Raw genomic sequence first — 17,150 nt, forward strand, 5'->3', positions numbered from 1 at the left:
TTTGATTTGATTTGACATAATAGATGAGTGTTCATGAGTACCTAGCTAGGGAATTACTTTCGGGACCTGGGGGGATCAGTTTACCGAAAAGAGTTGCTCGCCCTTGACAAAGGCCTTGTCTGGTAGGTGTACACACAATTAAGATTTTAAAACTTTTCTAAAATTAAATTGTACCTTTATAAATTCCCCCTTCAAAGCTTTGACAAACATCGTGAGGAACAATAGGAATTGTCTGGGCTCGAGCTGTTAACAGTTGTAAGCTTGTAATGAGACAGAGTCAATATTTACAGAAAGGTGGGGTATTATGAGAATCGTCGTATCACTGTAACCTGTCGGCTATTCGGGGGGCTGGGGCGTGCAAGATCCCTGATTGTAGTTGTGATGTATCGTTGTGGCCTCGGTAACGGCCTTAGGGATAGCAGTAATTACAGTCGAAATAAACACGCCCAACAATGCTTCTATCGTATTGTCTGTGAACCGTTTCAACATAGCAACGCAAAACAGGAAGTGGAAATATTTATAATAAGGCTCCAAATTTACAACAAATAGCATGTTTTAATGAACACATATTAACAGGTTTTATTTCGGTTTGTCTGGATAATTGTATTAATTGTTACGATGCAGGTAAGAGCACAGGTGTGCATAATTAATGGAATGCGGGTAACCCGAGACTAACATTTAAGTGAGACACATCAATAGAAAGAAAGCCTTGTAAATGCATTCTTTTGTTGTGTCACGTACATTTTGAAGTTTCTATTTCCCTTATTTTCTTGAGTGCTGGTGCCAGAATTTTTTTTTGACTTGTTAGGTTACCTTTTGGATTTCTTAATTTACATTATTTAAACAGCAATGGATCTATCAACCTAAAGTGTACGAACTGGGGAACCATATTTTGAAATTCTTATGATATATTTTTATAATAGTCTTATTTCCCATAACACAATATAGATTATTCCTAAGGCTGTCACTGAGGCCAAAACAATACATCCCCTGAATAGCCAAGAGGTTACAGTGATAGGACGATTCTCATGTCACCCCACCTTTCTGTAACCTTACGTTAGGTTAGCAACCAAATTTTTGAGTTTGGATAAGTTCAGTTGTATTCAATGTCGTATTAACAGCCAAGGTCATTGCATTTTATTGAAGGAAGAAAGCTGGAGTACCTGGAGGAAAAACACCAACTTCAGGTCATTACCAGACAACTAATCTTCATTTCAAAGATATTTATTCCATTTTGGCTCCTTTATCAGTTTTTAAAAGTGTTCTGCTGACTAAAGAGATATTTTTCTTTAAAATTTGAACTGTTTTTTGAAGAAGAAAAATACCATTGAGTTACAGCTGTCTTATGGGAGAACAGCTACAGTTAATTAAAAGACAAGTGTCTTAGATCTTCAGCTATATAGATATGTTTTACATGCCATGTGAGGTTATATTTTTTATCATGAGATTCACTGGACACCTTTCTTAAGTACATTTGTTATCAAGGGGCACATGTCTTTTTAATTGTCTTTCGAGAGTTCACATTTTACCAGTCATATGTCTAGACATCATCATGATCTCTTTCTTGAGTTAAATGTTTGTCTTGAAAATTATGGGTTCATTCAAAGTTTGAAGTGTTGAACACTCTTCAAATAGTAAGTGTCTGAATATCTTTTCTGTCTGAAGACAGATGAGAGTGTCTTAAGATATTTTTTGTCTTAAGACATATCAGTATCTTAAGATCTTTTCTGGCTTAATATGTTTTCTGTCTTAACAAAGATAGGTGTCTAAAGATATTTTTTGTCTCAAGACAGATCAGTGTTTTAAGATTATTTCTAGCTTAAATTCATTTCTGTCTTAAGACAGTGTCTTAAGATCTTTTGTCTTTAGATAGTGTCTGAAGATATTTTCTGTCTGATCTTTTTTGAGATGGTAGATGTGGTTAAAGTTCAGCTGCCATGAGACACCACATTTGACCTATAGCTGTGCCAGCTGATTTAGGTAGAAGCAGAATAATCACAACACTACAAAACAGGTATTATAACCAGAACTAATGACGTGTTTAATAGGCTCCTAATCAGTTCATTGAAATTTCTTAATTTACATCGCAGTAACGTCGTAACTCGAGAAACTTTAATACTCTTTGGTTGCAAATAACCCTCGGAAAGTCATTTGAAGCCGATTTAGAATTTCGATGGCAACTGGTATCATCACAAAATAAAGTATGAAATAGGGTCTTAGCAAAAACGGGAAGGCAAGAGAAAGCCCTTTAATGGGTGTTGTAATAGGTAATGTGATTTTAGTAGCATTTGTTGATGTAATCCAACGGTGATTACAAAGGCTTGTGTCCCTAAAGCCTGGTGCTCGTGTGCTGTCAGCCCGCCCTCTGGTGGCCAATCCTTTTGTGGGCTGCCTCTGATAGATGTCCCGCGATGAGACATCGATGATCTAGATTTTGATTGGAGCTAATGTGTTGCTCGTTTTATGAAAATGGTTTTAAGGGTCATCTTTGTTCTAAAAATTGGAAAATGCTGTAATAAAGTCCCTCATAAATGTTTTTGAATTGGAAATGGAAGATGCCACTTTATTGAACTTATGACACCATCTGGTAATTGATTCAGGTAGTTTTCTAACGGTTACGTAACCAGTTTGATCAGGTATACAATATAACATACATTTTGATTGGTTACAAAAAGCATGTTTATTGACAAAGAAAACTTCAAATAAAACATTTTGGATCAGCTGATAAAATGTTTTTAAATTGGCAAAGAAATATACTTTTGATTGACCAGAAGAACCAATTTTGATAGGCAAAAGAAACCTGATGATGATTTGGAAAAAATGCCTTTTTGATCGGTTAAAAAGACATTGATTGTGTAGGAAATATTTTGCTTGATTGAGAAACTTTTTTACTGTCTATGGAAAAATCAAAATATATCATTGTCTAAAGAAGTTTGATTATCTCAGAAATCATAATGTTTTTGATTTTCTCAGAGATTTATTTTGACTGACGTTCGAAACCTTTCGTTTTGAAAAACTAAACAATACCTGTTAACAATCTGTACCTGGCAACGTGGTTTTCAAACTTGCTACTTGAGAGGTTGAGAGTTGGGCTTAACTTGTACAATAAGGGAACACCATACCCGATCAGCTGTCACAGCTGTCATTATGAAATATTAACTTGACAAAAGTGGGATTTTTTAAATCAGATTTGTAGATTTTGTGTCATTTAATAGCATTGATTACATGTTGATTTAACTGTTGCACCAAGTTGTTGACAATGGGGTATTTAACTATCCCAGTTTGATAAAAAAAAGGTCACAGCATAAATGTCCCCTAATCCATTCCATGAGCTTCATAAGATATTCCACCCGACAAAGTTGGAGCATGTATCTTACAGTTGTTGGCCTCTTCCCAGTGACTGGTGTTGATGGTGGCCTCCTTCCAGTGACTGGTGTTGATGGTGGCCTCCTTCCAGTGGCTGGTGTTGATGGTGGCCTCCTCCCAGTGGTGGCCTCCTCCATGGCTGATGTTGATGGTGGCCTCCTCCAGTGGCTGGTGTTGATGGTGGCCTCCTTCAGTGGCTGTGCCTTTGTGGTGGCCTCTTCCCAGTGGCTGATGTTGATGGTGGCCTCCTCCCAGTGGCTGGTGTTGATGGTGGCCTCCTCCCAGTGGCTGGTGTTGATGGTGGCCTCCTCCCAGTGACTGGTGTTGATGGTGGCCTCCTCCAGTGGCTGGTGTTGATGGTGGCCTCCTCCAGTGGCTGGTGTTGATGGTGGCCTCCTCCCAGTGGCTGGTGTTGATGGTGGCCTCCTTCCAGTGGCTGGTGTTGATGGTGGCCTCCTTCCAGTGGCTGGTGTTGAGGGTGGCCTCCTTCCAGTGGCTGTGTTGATGGTGGCCTCCTCCCAGTGGCTGATGTTGATGGTGGCCCTCCTGGCTGTTTGATGGTGGCCTCCCCAGTGGCTGGTGTTGATGGTGGCCTCCTCCCAGTGGCTGGTATTGTGGATGTGGCCTCCTCCCAGTGGCTGGTGTTGATGGTGGCCTCCTTCCAGTGGCTGGTGTTGATGGTGGCCTCCTCCCAGTGGCTGGTGTTGATGGTGGCCTCCTCTCCCAGTGGCTGGTGTTGATGGTGGCCTCCTCCCAGTGGCTGGTGTTGATGGTGGCCTCCTCCCAGTGGCTGGTGTTGATGGTGGCCTCCTTCCAGTGGCTGGTGTTGATGGTGGCCTCCTTCCAGTGGCTGGTGTTGATGGTGGCCTCCTCCCAGTGGCTGGTGTTGATGGTGGCCTCCTCCCAGTGGCTGGTGTGATGGTGTTGATGGTGGCCTCCTCCCAGTGGCTGGTGTTGATGGTGGCCTCCTTCCAGTGGCTGTGTTGATGGTGGCCTCCTCCCAGTGCTGTGTTGAGGTGGGTGGCTGGGGTTGATGGTGGCCTCCTCCAGTGGCTGGTGTTGATGGTGGCCTCCTCCAGTGGCTGGTGGTGTTGATGGTGGCCTCCTCCCAGTGGCTGGTGTTGATGGTGGCCTCCTCCCAGTGACTGGTGTTGATGGTGGCCTCCTCCCAGTGGCTGGTGTTGATGGTGGCCTCCTCCCAGTGGCTGGTGTTGATGGTGGCCTCCTCTCAGTGTCTGGTGTTGATGGTGGCCTCCTCCCAGTGACTGGTGTTGATGGTGGCCTCCTCCCAGTGGCTGGTGTTGATGGTGGCCTCCTCCCAGTGGCTGGTGTTGATGGTGGCCTCCTCCCAGTGGCTGGTGTTGATGGTGGCCTCCTTCCAGTGGCTGGTGTTGATGGTGGCCTCCTCCCAGTGGCTGTGTTGATGGTGCCTCCTCCAGTGGCTGGTGTTGATGGTGGCCTCCTCCAGTGGCTGGTGTTGATGGTGGCCTCCTCCCAGTGGCTGTGTTGATGGTGGCCTCCTTCCAGTGGCTGGTGTTGATGGTGGCCCCTCCAGTGGCTGGTGTTGAGGTGGCCTCCTCCAGTGGCTGGTGTTGATGGTGGCCTCCTTCCAGTGGCTGTGTTGATGGTGGCCTCCTCCCAGTGGCTGGTGATGATGGTGGCCTCCTCTCAGTGGCTGGTGTTGATGGTGGCCTCCTTCCAGTGGCTGGTGTTGATGGTGGCCTCCTCCCAGTGGCTGGTGTTGATGGTGGCCTCCTCCCAGTGGCTGGTGTTGATGGTGGCCTCCTCCCAGTGGCTGGTGTTGATGGTGGCCTCCTCCAGTGGCTGGTGTTGAGGTGGCCTCCTTCCAGTGGCTGGTGTTGTGTGGCCTCCTCCAGTGCTGGTGATGATGGTGGCCTCCTCCAGTGGCTGGTGTTGAGTGGCTCCTTCCAGTGGCTGGTGTTTGATGGCCTCCTCCCAGTGCTGGTGTTGATGGTGGCCTCCTCCCAGTGTTGGTGTTGATGGTGGCCTCCTCCCAGTGGCTGGTGTTGTGTGTTGGTGGCCTCCTCCCAGTGCTGGTGTTGATGGTGGCCTCCTCCCAGTGGCTGGTGTTGATGGTGGCCTCCTCCCAGTGGCTGGTGTTGATGGTGGCCTCCTCCCAGTGGCTGGTGTTGATGGTGGCCTCCTTCCAGTGGCTGGTGTTGATGGTGGCCTCCTCCCAGTGGCTGGTGTTGATGGTGGCCTCCTCCCAGTGGCTGGTGTTGATGGTGGCCTCCTTCCAGTGGCTGGTGTTGATGGTGGCCTCCTCCCAGTGGCTGGTGTTGATGGTGGCCTCCTCCCAGTGGCTGGTGTTGATGGTGGCCTCCTCTCAGTGTCTGGTGTTGATGGTGGCCTCCTCCCAGTTACTGGTGTTGATGGTGGCCTCCTCTCAGTGTCTGGTGTTGATGGTGGCCTCCTTCCAGTGGCTGGTGTTGATGGTGGCTTTGTTTTGACAGGTAAGGATGTAATCCTTGTCAGAGATATTGGGATTACAAACCCACTGGCAGTAAATGTCTTTCCTGTTGTCTCTGAAACACACAAGATGTTAAATAAGTCCCATAACACCCCAAAACCTTGCTGTCATCGGGAGGAAATGAGCGATGCATATCTATAATAGCAGGAATTGGTGGAAAGAAAATCTGATATGAGGCTACTTAAATTTGTTGCTGTTGTCAGGAGCATAGAGACCATGGGTTTTAAATGTAGCCTAAATGAGAAGATTAAGAGTTGAGAAGCCCTTGTCATTACTGTGCCAGCTTAAGGGTCATCATGGACCTCTCATCTGCTGGTTTTTGTTTCAGCATATCAGCATTGTGATGGTTATAATGTTGATAGGACAGGGAGAATGTAACTATAATCTGTTCGTGGCAGCTCACCTGTCATCCATGACAATTTCTCCAGCTCCAAGTCTAACCCAGGAGGGTCACCACGCAAACAGAATGGCTCTTTTCATTTTAATCCCTCTTCGCTTATCCGTTAAAAGTTGACAATTTCGTTTTGGGTTATTTTGATTTTCATGGCATCTTCTATTTGAATGGTTAAATAAATTTGTTTTTCTCTCTTTTTTTTTTTTTTGATTGACTGATTAGATTTTAACATACTACTAACAGGCGGGGTCATTTATGGATTTGACAAGTTAAGAAGGTGGAGGAAACCCGGAGTTCCCAGAGAAAACTTACTTACCAATGGCCAGTATTTGGCATCCTAACTACCCCGCATGGAATTGAAACTCGCAACTCAGAGGTGGAAAGCTTGTGGGACATCTTAACCACTAAACCATCCTAGCATCAGTAAATAAAGATTCTTACTACATTATGAATTAAGAGATATGAAAAATAGTCAAAATAATAAAATGAAAAGCAGTCAAAATACGAAAAAAAAGAAAAAAATTGAAAGCAAAAAAAGAAGCCAGAAAACATACAAAGACATGTCAATTGAAATGCAACTTATTTTGTCAAACGATAAAAAAACCGAAAAGCGTTCTGTCACTGAAACTGAAACCTCCATTGGAATTTTTGGAGCCTAACGTTAATCCTTGACCAATATGATCTGCTGTTGCTGGGTGATGGCTGTGTGTCATTGTTCCATCCATTAATGGTTTAGTGTCAGTTGAGGGCACTGCACATTGTCCTCGTCATGTTAAATGGCTATTCCTTGGCATGATTCAGTACCGCAAATGCCGTTGCACAGCCATTGTTTCTTCATCTGGACAGCTACGGTAGTTGTCTCCAAGATTTGATAACTAAAATGGTCACAGTTTGTTCAAGTTCATTTCATATTTCGGATTGAAAAAATGGATCTGTATTATTTTCATGTTACTTACATGTAAAGTGAAACTACCTTAGCGACAACCTCTGTATAAAGACCACCTGCTTTTTATGACCACTATCTTAGTGTCCCAAATGGTCAATATCAATACAATTCAACCTGTGTATAAAGACCACCTGGCCATCAAGAACAATTCTCCAGTGTTCCTTAGGTGGTCTTTATCAACAGGTTTGATTGTATATAAAAGCTACAATTCAAACATCAAAAAGTTCATAGTAATTAATTTTTTTCCACAAATTTCCGATTATTTTTCTTCCTCGTCTTTTGAGGACATTTACTGCTCAAGATTATTTTCTGCATTAATTTAACACTTGTTTCTATCTGCATGCACATCCGTAGGAACTGTTGTCAGATTTATTGGGATTGAAATGAAGGAATGTGGATGAATGAAATTTTCATTTATTGTCATGGCAGTTTGGCCCTGTCGACTCACATTGACTGTGAAACAAAAAGACAAAGCCCGATTGGAGTTGTTTGTTGTTGCATTCTGAGCCCTCTGTAACACACTCTGAAGCTACTTGAATGCATGTGGCAGTTAAGATGAAGTTTAAGTCATTGCATATTTTCAAAAGTATCATTTGTAGTTGTAATCAATATATTCAAAAAAATTTCAGAGAACAAAAAAGAAAATTTTCAAATATTTTGTGGAAATGCAGAAATTCCAACAATTGTAATCTCATGAACCAAATTCTTAATTTCGTGCTCTTGACTTGAGTGCCAAAATTTTTGGTAAACATTATCAATTTTTGAGACTAGATTCCCATTCTTCTGTTGTTTCTATGTTTATCAATGTATCCATTTCTTAAGTTATAGAAAATTCCTGATAGATGGGTACTTGCATATCTTTATGCTCAATTTTCATTCTCTGCATATTCCATTTTTTTGGTATTTTTCCTCAGTTGTTCTTTTGTTTTGACGCTTAAAGGGATAAGGATGCTTAAAGATGCTCCACCACCGACAGACCATAAATGATACTCATCATTTGAACAACAATTGGTGTTTAATCGTGTATATATATATGCCTAATTAACAAAAAAAAAATAATTTAAAATAATTTATTTTGCTTTTGGTGCATGCGCAGTCAGAACTTCATTCTATATAGAACATAGTGGCATGGAATTTTTTCGGGATGCAATTAATTGTTTCTAATATTTTTATCTTAAAGTAAAATTAGAACCTCAAACTTTCCAATGGTGGTAATGGTGTAAAGTAAGTAACTTTTGTGACTGAAGAAAAATACTAAATCGTCTGCTCCTGTCTTTGATAGTGAAAAAATACCATTTGTCAGCGGTGGAGCATCTTTAATCGGTTGAATATGGTATAATATATGTCTATGTATAAAAGATAGGTATGATTTAATGGTAAATTATTATTTGAAATTTACCCAAAGTCAAGGAAAGTGAATAATTTAACTCTGTAATGGACGTTGACAAAGCAGGAGTTTGATAGGGTGTCAGGATTCATAAACCATCTGAAAGTTCCTTGATATAGTCTAGTCTATACATATATCTGAGAAGAAAAAAATCTGTTACATTATAAATTTAATTACCTGCTGTGAAAAGAAAAACAGGATCTTTGATGACTGTGGAGTGTGAGATAGTGATCTAGGAATACAAAGGGGACGGGAGGGCTGTATAGCTCCCCACACAGAGGGGGGGTCAGGTGCTGAGGGTCGGGGTGTAACAATTAAACCCCTGGGGGGAGGGGCACATCAAACGGGGCCCTAGACGTGTAATGACTGTAGAACAGGTGATGCACTCTACAGTAATGGTTGTGAGTTATTCTAATGTAACAGTGCAGGTCTATACAACCCTCTATACATTTAATGTATAGTGACGTTAACTATTGTCTCCCCTTCGTCTGGGATTTTGTTTTCTGTATGTTTTATGATTTCTTTAATTTAGTATTACTGTAAGGATTACATCATATATTTAGGATCAATACTATAGTCCTCTAAGAACTTAATGATTTAATTATCAATGATAAATAAATAATAGTTATGCTTAGGGGTAATTAAGAGGACATGATGGGGTAAGTGTGGTTCATGTGTGTTTGGGGGTAGAGAGGTCATGGTATGTGTTTGGGGGAGAGTTCATGGTGATTGGTTCATGTGTTTGGGGGTAAGAGTTCATGGTGGCTGATTGGTTCATGTGTTTGGGGGTAAGAGTTCATGGTGGCTGATTGGTTCATGTGTTTGGGGGTAAGAGTTCATGGTGGCTGATTGTTCATGTGTTTGGGGTAAGAGTTCATGGTGGATGATGGTTCATGTGTTTGGGGGTAAGAGTTCATGGTGGCTGATTGGTTCATGTGTTTGGGGGGTAAGAGTTCATGGTGGCTGATTGGTTCATGTGTTTGGGGGTAAGAGTTCATGGTGGCTGATTGGTTCATGTGTTTGGGGGTAAGAGTTCATGGTGGCTGATTGGTTCATGTGTTTGGGGGTAAGAGTTCATGGTGGCTGATTGGTTCATGTGTTTGGGGGTAAGAGGTCATGGTAGAATAGTGGTTCATGTGTTTGGGGGTAAGAGGTCATGGTGGCTGATTGGTTCATGTGTTTGGAGGTAAGGTTCATGGTGTGATGGTTCATGTGTTTGGAGGTAAGAGTTCATGGTAGGCTGATTGGTTCATGTGTTTGGAGGTAAGAGTTCATGGTAGAATGATTGGTTCATGTGTTTGGAGGTAAGAGTTCATGGTGGCTGATTGGTTCATGTGTTTTGGGGTAAGAGTTCATGGTGGCTGATTGGTTCATGTGTTTGGGGGTAAGAGTTCATGGTGGCTGATTGGTTCATGTGTTTGGGGGTAAGAGTTCATGGTGGCTGATTGGTTCATGTGTTTGGGGGTAAGAGTTCATGGTGGCTGATTGGTTCATGTGTTTGGGGTAAGAGTTCATGGTGGCTGATTGGTTCATGTGTTTGGGGTAAGAGTCATGGTGGCTGATTGGTTCATGTGTTTGGGGTAAGAGTTCATGGTGGCTGATTGGTTCATGTGTTTGGGGGTAAGAGTTCATGGTGGCTGATTGGTTCATGTGTTTGGGGGTAAGAGTTCATGGTGGCTGATTGGTTCATGTGTTTGGGGTAAGAGTTCATGGTGGCTGATTGGTTCATGTGTTTGGGGGTAAGAGTTCATGGTGGCTGATTGGTTCATGTGTTTGGAGGTAAGAGTTCATGGTGGCTGATTGGTTCATGTGTTTGGAGGTAAGAGTTCATGGTGGCTGATTGGTTCATGTGTTTGGAGGTAAGAGTTCATGGTGGCTGATTGGTTCATGTGTTTGGGGTAAGAGTTCATGGTGGCTGATTGGTTCATGTGTTTGGAGGTAAGAGTTCATGGTGGCTGATTGGTTCATGTGTTTGGGGGTAAGAGGTCATGGTGGCTGATTGGTTCATGTGTTTGGAGGTAAGAGTTCATGGTGGCTGATTGGTTCATGTGTTTGGGGGTAAGAGTTCATGGTGGCTGATTGGTTCATGTGTTTGGGGGTAAGAGTTCATGGTGGCTGATTGGTTCATGTGTTTGGGGGTAAGAGTTCATGGTGGCTGATTGGTTCATGTGTTTGGGGGTAAGAGTTCATGGTGGCTGATTGGTTCATGTGTTTGGGGGTAAGAGTTCATGGTGGCTGATTGGTTCATGTGTTTGGGGGTAAGAGTTCATGGTGGCTGATTGGTTCATGTGTTTGGAGGTAAGAGTTCATGGTGGCTGATTGGTTCATGTGTTTGGAGGTAAGAGTTCATGGTGGCTGATTGGTTCATGTGTTTGGAGGTAAGAGTTCATGGTGGCTGATTGGTTCATGTGTTTGGGGTAAGAGTTCATGGTGGCTGATTGGTTCATGTGTTTGGGTGGAGGGTGATTGTTCATGGTTGAGTTCATGGTGGCTGATTGGTTCATGTGTTTGGAGGTAAGAGTTCATGGTGGCTGATTGGTTCATGTGTTTGGGGGTAAGAGTTCATGGTGGCTGATTGGTTCATGTGTTTGGGGGTAAGAGTTCATGGTGGCTGATTGGTTCATGTGTTTGGGGGTAAGAGTTCATGGTGGCTGATTGGTTCATGTGTTTGGGGGTAAGAGGTCATGGTGGCTGATTGGTTCATGTGTTTGGATGGGGTAAGAGTTCATGGTGGCTGATTGGTTCATGTGTTTGGGGGTAAGAGTTCATGGTGGCTGATTGGTTCATGTGTTTGGGGGTAAGAGTTCATGGTGGCTGATTGGTTCATGTGTTTGGAGGTAAGAGTTCATGGTGGCTGATTGGTTCATGTGTTTGGGGTAAGAGTTCATGGTGGCTGATTGGTTCATGTGTTTGGAGGTAAGAGGTCATGGTGGCTGATTGGTTCATGTGTTTGGGGGTAAGAGGTCATGGTGGCTGATTGGTTCATGTGTTTGGGGGTAAGAGTTCATGGTGGCTGATTGGTTCATGTGTTTGGGGGTAAGAGTTCATGGTGGCTGATTGGTTCATGTGTTTGGAGGTAAGAGTTCATGGTGGTGGCTGATTGGTTCATGTGTTTGGGGGTAAGGTTCATGTGTTTGGGGGTAAGAGTTCATGGTGGCTGATTGGTTCATGTGTTTGGGGGTAAGAGTTCATGGTGGCTGATTGGTTCATGTGTTTGGGGGTAAGAGTTCATGGTGGCTGATTGGTTCATGTGTTTGTTTGTGGCTGATTGGTTCATGTGTTTGGAGGTAAGAGTTCATGGTGGCTGACTGGTTCATGTGTTTGGGGGTAAAAGGTCATGGTGGCTGATTGGTTTATGTGTTCAAGGGTAAGAGGTCATGGTGACCATGTGGTTTAAGAAACAGTTATGTTAAAATGGATAATGAAACAGATCTGACAGTTATGATATAACACACAGAGACTCGTAATATAGCAGGGAGGGGGTATATAATATACTATATACACAGCAGAACCCCCCTAATCCTTTTATATTACAAATCCCTGTGATTCGACACAGGTTTCTGAACACCACATCATGGTTGGATGTTTAATAGGCTTGTCTGTTGATGTATGGCAGCCTGTGTTAATTGTACCTAGATATGAAGGCATCGTTACTTATCTTTGTCATTCTACTGATATTTGTCATGCTCACTTATTTCAACACTGGAAATCTTGAACAGATCAGCCGACTTGACACCACTTAGCAGCCAAGTAACACTGATGAATGATGTTTCAGGCTCTCTGAGCAGTGTTCAGTGGTATTTAAGAAATAATTAACCCAAGAAATTTGCCATTTTCTAAATTCTTTAGATTATTAACCCTAGCACAAAAGAACACAATTCTCCTTTTTGAAAAGTTTCTGTTGTAAAAAAAACTGCAAACAAGGGAAGAAAGAATTAGTGTGAAAAGGAGGGGAAAAAAGAGACAAAACTTGTAGGAATTTTGACTAGCCACTTATGTCGAGTTTGGTAATTGCTGAAACTGACGTGACTTACAAGGTCTCTCCGACTCTTAACACTTCTTTTGTTAACCCGACTGTGGGTAAACGCAGGCATGTAGTCTAGTAGTAAGATTCCCGTCTTCAGAAAAGTCTATTTTTTACGAGATTGTTACGGTTTTTTTTTTACCCCTTTTAGATTGTATAATGTTGGACCGTTAGTCAGGTCTTTCAAAAGTTTAATTGACGCTCAACTGTTGTGATTTTATGCTCGGTTTCAAACTGCAGAATTATCGGGAATAGCTGTTGCGAGTTAATATTTCTGGGCGCTAATGCTACACATTGGCGGGGTTATTAAAGACAGTGCTTGAAGAGCTTGTGTATAACAAGGGGTTTTGTTGTGGTACAGGAGTCAAGCCTCCCACAAGCCTAGGTACATCAAGTACTTTTCCCCATATTAATGGATTTCCCCGACAATATGCACTGACTTTAACTCTTCTGACATTAATTCCTATATATACATACTTATTCCCATTATCTAGATTTGCTGCCTAATTCCTCCTGTTGACAATTCCCAATCCGACACACATTCTTTATTTGTGAGGAAATTGTTCTACTCTATTTTAACGCAATTTAGAGATTTACTATAACTAGAGCCATGTGGGTATTTCATCTAATTTGATATCTGTGCGATAAGAATACTGGTAAGGGGGGGGAGAAAAGAAGGACCGGCTGTTCATCAAGGGAGGGGGGGATAACTGTTGCTGCACAATGCAGCAGATATCTATACGGATCAAGTTTCAGCGGAAACAATAGTGTACATCGGATACACATCTCCTTCACCTGTCCAACTGAACCTGACTGAAATTCTACCTCTGTCGTGTCGCTGTAACAATTCCTTGTTGATGTTTTATTGTACAATTTAGACAGATGTGTGCGGAATATTGATGCACGAGTTTTTGCATCCGTTTATGGTAATTTACGATATTACCCTCCATAAAGCAGCCGCTTGCCTAACAATACCTACTTTTACATGCTTGTTATAAAATTTGCGTTGCATATCTCTTTAATAGACGTCTGAGCATGACAGTGTATATAAGGCTAACGTGAATATATATATACTGTGTTTATTTCATCATTGTGTCAAAACGAGATGTGTTAGTGGCATATATATAAAGTTCAAACAAATTCAGGAAGTCTTATGAATTAGTATGTGGCCAGCTGAAGTGGAGCATAAGTACCCAGGATGTTGTTAAACACTAAGCTGTGTTTCAATCAAAATCTTCATTAAGATAAAGTGGCAAGATCCACAATGACCAAGTCGTACTGGGGCGAGGCGAGACATTTTCCTCTGTTCCAAGTCAGTTTTGTCGGCGGCCTTGTTTACCGTAACCAGTCGACTATTGGACAGAATTACTTTTTAAGCCCCCACTCGTAATATTTAATAATTTCGTGTGGTGCATGTGTCTTTTGTTAGAGAGGGCTGACTGAAGGACAGTCTGTTGCTCGCGTCTGTGACGGAAAACAGTAGTAGTTAGGTTTGGGCCGTATATTAGTGTTAGGATAAGGTATCAAGTATAATTGTGTACACTTCCTGTATAGTTTTTATACACTGCCGACGGTTTTACACACATTACTACATAGGTATACGACCTGTTGTAGTGACCACCTCTGTATAATGACCACTTGCTTAATAAGACATTTCTTAGGTTCCTAAGAAGCCAGTTTTGACAAATACAAAATATGTAAAACTTGCTTTAGTGACCACCTCTGTATAATGACCACCTGCTTAATAAGACATTTCTTAGGTTTCTAAAAAGCCAGTTTTGACAAATACAAAATATGTAAAACTTGTGCCAAAATTTTATAAAAGCCAGTTTTGACAAATACAATATATGTAAAACTTGCTTTAGTGACCACCTCTGTATAATGACCACCTGCTTAATAAGACATTTCTTAGGTTTCTAAAAAGCCAGTTTTGACAAATACAAAATATGTAAAACTTGCTTTAGTGACCACCTCTTTATAATGACCACCTGCATAATAAGACCTTTCTTTATAGCAATTAAATGTGTAGAATATCTTAAAGGGAATGTGCCGGGTGTTCCATAAATAGAATCTCAATTCTGAGATAAGATAGGGTCCTTTTTGTTTTCGATTTTTAAAACGGATTTGGGGACAGCTTCAACTCAAACTCACACTGTCTTATTATTGTATGGTAAAAATTTACTTTACAAGAGTCATATTCATATCTATTGTCCAGTAGATTTATTTCATTAAACTGAAAGACATTACTTGCATACATGCATACTTTTTAAAGCAAAAAAAATATATAGCTTACGTTTTTTTTTCTTCATGGCAAATTTTATCTCTGATACAATATTTTCACCATCTCAACACTTAGAGGGGGTAACAAATATGTTTTTTCATGATGGTGCACATGTTTTGGAACAAACATTTATATTCTGTTGAAAAATAAAAAATAACGGCATAGGTACCGCCATGTTGGTTCTTATCTGTACTCTAGCAGACTAGGGAGAGGAATTAGGGGATCTGATGAAAACCTTGATACCCAACCATAAACAGGGGAGGTAAATCCCTCCTCAGCTTCCAAACGGCTGCACATGGGGTACAACAAATCCACCAGAAATCTCCCTGAATGGAATCAGCTGTCGTCAATTATACTCACATTCAGAGGGACTTTGTTAGGCCAGCCACTGCCTACCTGGGGAGAACACCTACCACTTCTCAAAGACACCCAAATCTACTGGTGTCTTACAAGTGTCTGTATTTTACAGGGACACCGCCTGGTTTGCGAGAAATGCTCAAATCTTGTGGGTATTTTCAAAAATTTCATTTAATTAGGTTCGTAAGTAAGCGTGAGTAAGATGTGTTGTGTTGGCTAGCCATTATATGCCGCTGTTGTAGATTAATAATCAGGGTTGTGTAATGAAGTGATTAGGGGCCTGATAGTCAGGGGTCAGATTGGGAGGGGTCGCTCCAAGCCCCCTGACCCCTACATATTCAGAGCAGATGTGCAGTCCCTCCCTGAGCTACGGAGGTCGTTGATGTAGTGACAAGCCAAGGACTGGCTTCAAAAGTTTTTAATAAATCAAAATGTATATTACATCATAAATTTTTTTTACTCACTTACGAAAATTGAATAGGAGAAATGTTTGTTATTATGTGTTAGTACTGCAACTTTAAATCAAATTGATAATGAATGGAGCAGACTACTTTTGACACACAAGTTGGTGGTTTTGAAAAAATTGGTTTGTATGGATGGGGAAGTCTTGTAATTGAATTGTAAAAAAAATATCCATTTTATGTGTATGTGTGGGGGGGAATGGAAGAGGGAAAGGGATAAGAAAAACATGAGCTCATATTATTATTTATCAAATAAAATAAAACACATTTTGCAACAATAATCCATAAAAGGTAACATTTTTCTTCAAAATTATTCTCCAACAAATCTAAAACAAGAAAAAACATGATGATTTGTCATAGAATTATATTGAACTGTTTTGATATCCCTCCCATAAAAACCATCCATACAACTCTGTCACTATCGAGATAAACATTACTTTAAAAATACAATTGCTTAGATTTTATTGCTTTAACATCCTTTTAGCAGTTCTCAAAAAGGTCGGAGGATGAGATATATTGTTTATTGGGTTAATTACGGTATTTGTCAATACATATATAAAGTAGTGAACAGTCGTTTAGAGAGTATGTAAATGGCGAAAACGGGGGAATGCAATTTAGCATTGGAATACAATTATAAATAATACATATATTTTCTCCATCTCATATAAAACGCATTTTCTCAAAATTCTTCTCTCGAATTGTCTGTAGTTTTTAGACGGGAATGTCTATTTCGAGGACAAAAGAAAGCCAAAGGTAGAAGCTATTGAATGTGTTGTGTATGTGCATTAAAGAGAAATGTGTATGATGATGTATTTATTATGTTCTGAGTAGATACCTGACGCTGTGGACAGCTGTCTGTACCATACCGCATTTGTTTGTATTAAAAGATTTCCATCTCGCCCCAAATGTAATAAACTTAGATAAAAGTATCGTAAGAATTACCGGTACAGACTCCACTGCAGATACACTGTTCTCCTCTAGATGTTGTCTTAATGAATTTACTGTAGCTCTTCAATGCAGAAGATACAAAAACACTTTCCGAGGATACAAAAACATTTTTCTGAGGACTTTCTAATAATATATATATCATAAAGATTTCATCATTTTGTCTAAAGCAACTTTTTTGTTATTTCTCATTTGTAAAATCTTCCTATGTAAGTTAAGTACATGGATGGCATTGACGTTATTGAAATGATCAAAATGAAATTGAGCTTTCTGGAGCTGAAATAGGAGAGAAAAGACGCTACTTAAATGTTATCCAAGCCCCGCATTGTACAAATCGTGGCCATAATGGTCAAGTCTCCTAATTTGATTCCCTATTTCCCTTGCTGTGCAAACACTTGTCCAATTCATTACCATTGTGTGCAAGTTGAAGGACTCATAATTTTGAATATTATCGGTCCTGGGCAGGGATCAATAACGAGAACGTCTTACACTATTAAG

At 41.1% G+C, this 17,150-nt stretch overlaps 2 protein-coding genes across 4 annotated transcripts in view; one reads left to right on the forward strand and one right to left on the reverse strand.

The window, feature by feature from the left end:
* LOC138330248 (transcription factor SOX-13-like) overlaps positions 1 to 17,150 on the forward strand; it is a 182,776-nt gene that overhangs the window by 71,359 nt on the left and 94,267 nt on the right. The window lies entirely within an intron of this gene.
* On the reverse strand, positions 3,316 to 6,267 carry LOC138329873 (filaggrin-like). The gene is made up of 6 exons (XM_069277163.1): positions 6,261 to 6,267; positions 5,752 to 5,912; positions 5,422 to 5,720; positions 4,619 to 5,387; positions 3,879 to 4,588; positions 3,316 to 3,832 (listed from the first exon to the last, which is right to left on the reverse strand). Exons 1-6 carry the CDS (start codon positions 6,265 to 6,267, stop codon positions 3,316 to 3,318), a joined length of 2,463 nt encoding a protein of 820 aa, XP_069133264.1.

This window comes from Argopecten irradians, chromosome 8, assembly GCF_041381155.1.
Source record: "Argopecten irradians isolate NY chromosome 8, Ai_NY, whole genome shotgun sequence".
NCBI lineage: Eukaryota > Metazoa > Mollusca > Bivalvia > Pectinida > Pectinidae > Argopecten > Argopecten irradians.